The sequence below is a fragment of the Drosophila subpulchrella genome, chromosome 2L (genome assembly GCF_014743375.2).
Source record: "Drosophila subpulchrella strain 33 F10 #4 breed RU33 chromosome 2L, RU_Dsub_v1.1 Primary Assembly, whole genome shotgun sequence".
Taxonomy (NCBI): domain Eukaryota; kingdom Metazoa; phylum Arthropoda; class Insecta; order Diptera; family Drosophilidae; genus Drosophila; species Drosophila subpulchrella.
In genome coordinates this window covers 11,925,340-11,929,651 of record NC_050610.1, presented here as the reverse complement: position 1 = coordinate 11,929,651, position 4,312 = coordinate 11,925,340, and the positions used below count along the sequence as shown (strand labels likewise).

The following is a 4,312-nucleotide window of genomic DNA, read 5'->3' as shown; positions in this document are numbered from 1 at the left end:
CTTCGCCTCGAAGGATATCTGCCCCCAATTGCTCCGCCCGACTCCGTCTATTTGTTTGTTTATTTTGCTCGTTCGTCCCACTGTTTGTTTTCTTTCCAATTTTGTAATTTCAAACTTTTTCTATTGATTTCTTGGCACGCATGAACACCTTCAGCAGAAACGACAGCCAGCAAAGTTGCCAAGTTCCCTCGAGAGGGGTGGGGGATTCAATTTAAGTTGCGGGGACTCCCCCATGATGACCATGCGTGGCTCGCAGTGCACACAGGAAAAAGAAAAGAGTCCATAAAAATACTAAAAAGAAACGAGGGAAAAGAAAAACTAAAGGGGGAGTGAGAAAAGTTTTCAATGCACTTAACACTCTGTTTCGAAGGATGGAATCGAGGAAAAACTGTCAGTGGCATTGGCAACACATTTATTAATGTGTCAATCGGATTGAAGACTTTCCCAAGCCAACGGAAAACGATAAAGTTTTTAGACGGAAAGAGATCCGTGGTTAGGATTACGGGTTTTTGTTGCGACAAATTATAAGAAATTATTTTTGCTAGTTCTTCGGTTGTCGTTCTTGATAATAGAAAGAAATACACTTAATGGTGGCCTGAATACAATCGATATAACTGATCTTTGGCCATTTCTAATTCGTGTGAGCCAAAGGCTTAAGCTCATTATCAGCTACCTTGCTTGTTTTAATCAATTTTCCAGCAAAAATGGAATCATTAGGAACCACAAAATGATTACATGGCCCGTTCCCAGGTCCCCTTTCAATTCCCAAACGAAAAGGAATTGTAATTATTCGAATTGTTACCCGTCGCTTGCCTAATGACTATTAGCTAAATGAAAACATTGCGTGCCGGCGACATTTTATTCGAGTGCACCACCAACCACCCAAAAACCACCCGAAAACCACCCGCACCACCGGGAGCTTTATTTGCTATATTTCATGCCTGCCTGCACTTATCTCCGATTGTCCATCGGGTGGGCTTTTGGGGTCTGAAACCGCCGACTGACTCCGGCAAATGTAATTTGGCTTGGCCGGCGCTTCGATTCCACTTTATGTTCTAATTACTTGCACAACACAAAAACGCCACTTCAATTTGAATTAGAATGAGTGGGCACCGCCGCCTGGCGAGGTGGTTGGGGTTCGAGTTCGGGTTTGGGTTCTGGTTCTGGTACCGCCCCCAATGCCGGGGTAAACCCTTATTCCTGGCCACAGTTGGCGCCACAACTTTTAATTACAGCAGCGCAAAATTGCAGATGCACTGCCGCGGTACCCGGTCCCTAGGCCCCACTTTCAATTCCATTCCTATTCCTATTCGTATTCCTATTCGTATACCTATTCCAAATCCCCAAACCGAGACCCCAGAGCCAATGGCCGTGGCAATGGCAAATCCAAAAAGCATATTAATTGCGCACTGCGTAGGCGTCGCCTGTAATGGTCTATAATCGATTTAAGCACGGGCATTATGTGGGCTAGGGTCTAAATTGCAATTTCGTGTATGACAAATGGGTTTTCGGGTTTCTGGTAAGTACACTCGCAAATATACCACAACTGGAAAAAGTACTGTGTGGAAATTAGACACTTTTCTTGCTCTCTAATAAAAAAATCTAACGATTTTATTTTACAATCATTTTATAGGTGCCTAAAAGTATGCAAGAACTTTTTTGATATCTAAAGTTAATCATGTTCTTTCAGTGGGACGACTTACTCCTGACTTTAAATCCGTAGCAATTTCTTTTTACATTTCATGTGTTTATTTGTAAAATTAAAAAAAAATAATTTTTACCTTTTATGAATAATCTTTTATAATTTAATTTTAAGACCAAATATATTTCGATGAGTGTATTAACTGAATTGGCAAAATTGGTTGGTCGAGGCCAATGAAATTTAAATCAAGTTAGCTTAGTAGCTATTTTTGCCTGTTTTCTGCTCAAAGAGAAAAGCCAATCGATATTCTCCCATTCGCCCAGTATCTTGGCCTGTATATCCTTGGTTATTTGGTTATCCATCACAACGTTCTCTTCCAATTAAAAGCAGTTGCGCGTAGCAATTGACCATCAAAATCACTCTGACAAGACAGTGGTCCCCAATCTGCATGCCCACAAGTGTGTGGGTGGATGTGAATGAGTCGATGGGTGGATGGGTGGTTCGATGGTTGGGTGGCTGGTGGTTACGTCTGATATATAGAGAGAAAACCACCCAGGGCTCGTTATTGTTGCCGTTGGCTTCGCCGTCAATTGCAGCTGGTGGTGGTGGCTGCACCACAAAATTCAACGCAATTTGTAAAATGAAATCGATTCAATTGATTGTTGACTTCGACAAACACACATCCACCTCCACATGCACAACCCTGGCAGAACCAGAACCAGAGAACCAGGAGCAGGACCATCATCCTGCAATTGGAAGGTAGTGCAGGCGACGATGGTGACAGGTGTCTGGGGGTGGACGTGTTCATATCCTTGTCGTCCTGCCACACATATACATATACACATTCAGTATACACACGCGCGTGTGTGCACTGCACTTTGCTTGATTAAATTTCAATATTTACTAAAATGTCGCCGAACTCTTTCTGACAGCTCTGTAAATTTCATAACCGGAATCGACATAAAATATGGTCAACTGGGTGTAAATATAAGCTTGACAAGCGCATAAGTTGACTGAAATGTCCGGCTTTTTATTTTTTTTATTCCATTCAGCTCTTTTGTTGCTGGTAATTTGTTATGGTTTGTCATGTGCTTACAGCAACAAATGGGCTATAATGGGCTGTAACCCTCTAGATTTTATGACTAACTGATATGCGGGCTTTGTAAAGGCATCAGATGGCCAAGGCAATTACTCAGTCGAGTGAAAGACAGGATTAACGTTTTGCTTTGGCCAATCAGAGTGATTCATTTGCATTCATAATTGCGAATTATAAAAATAAATGAAGGAATATTTCATCTGTTGTTATTTATGCATACGCTGATTGATAAATAAGTGGCAATAAAACACCTTGATGGCGGGATTATGTATAAGTTGTTGGGATTAAAATCGTTAAAAAAAATATATTGTTTTTTGAAACCTCAACGAGTTGTAGATTCAGTTTCAGTTTTGCCTTTGCTTTCAGAATGATTTATCTCCTTCATTACTCTGAGTAACAAATTTCTGAAAAAATCATAGAACAAATAAGTGTAAATGGACTCTATGATAAATAAACTCAAGGACCTAAAGCATCTGGACGATGGGGAAGAGTGGGTCCTTAACCTTTTTCCCAAAGATCCATTTTTCTTAATTTACCATTTACAGTAAAGAGACAAAAGCTGACTGCCTAAGGGATAAGAAAATACCTGATGCTAAACAATCCAATCTAGATAAACTATTTAAAGAACTTAACCTAAATGATGTAAGGGAAGACTTCCTACTCAAGCGACTGAAGGTGGAGACTAGCAATTCCAATAACTATCCTTTTAAGAACTACTTCAACAACAGTCCCACCGATATACCTTGGGATAAGGTGCGAGAGACAGGGGATCCAATGGGACCCGACTTTGAAATTGATTTTGAAAATGTGTTCGAGGACGTAAGCAAGCTGACCGAAGTGGAAAAGCAACTGCAATTGCTCTACAGACCCTTCATCTGCCAAATGGACCTCAATTGCCGGTTCAATATGTACGAACTGTGCCTGCTGATGGCCGATTCCCGATACGATCCGGCTAGTCATCCAACTGTGTCTGTGAAGATAACCCATCCCAGTGCCCAGGTTAAGATCCATGCTTCTGGCAAGATTGTGGCCACTGCCTTAAACTCGGATTCCGCCAGGATTGCCCTGTTCAAGATAATCAGAGTCCTGCAGGATCTCGACTACAAGACTGATATTAAGAACTTTGGCAAGAGCATCGTGAATGCCTCCTTTAGCATGCCCTTTAAACTCGATTTGGAGCTGATGAGCCGCCTCCATGCGGAGGAGGTGACCTACAATTGGAGCAAGCGACCCTTTATCACCTACACTGACGAAAAAGAGGCTGTGCGATTTGCAGTTTTTCCAACGGGATTTGTATTGGTCCTTCATTCCAACGGGCACAGTGAGACCCGTGAGGCCATATCTACATTTCTGCCCATTCTGGCTAGATTCAAGAATGGCTATCCCACGGATGCAGAAAGGGAGGGAAAGTTGGTGGGTGATCTGTCCTATAAGTTGTTGTGGGAAAAGAGATTGGAGGAGGACAAAGAGGGACTGCTGCTCTACTCTTGAAATAATTTTTAAATGTTTATATAATCTTGTTACAAGAAGCATGAAATACAAATATAATCAGTTCTTTATGTCTAAAAAGAAAA

At 41.6% G+C, this 4,312-nt stretch overlaps 1 protein-coding gene across 1 annotated transcript; it reads left to right on the top strand.

Moving 5' to 3' along the window:
* The first annotated feature begins 3,096 nt into the window (after positions 1-3,096).
* Positions 3,097-4,312, top strand: LOC119547781 (TATA box-binding protein-like 2). Its single transcript, XM_037854792.1, has 2 exons — positions 3,097-3,228; positions 3,284-4,312. The coding sequence occupies exons 1-2, from the start codon at positions 3,173-3,175 to the stop codon at positions 4,227-4,229; spliced, it is 1,002 nt and encodes a 333-aa protein (XP_037710720.1). The 5' UTR covers positions 3,097-3,172; the 3' UTR covers positions 4,230-4,312.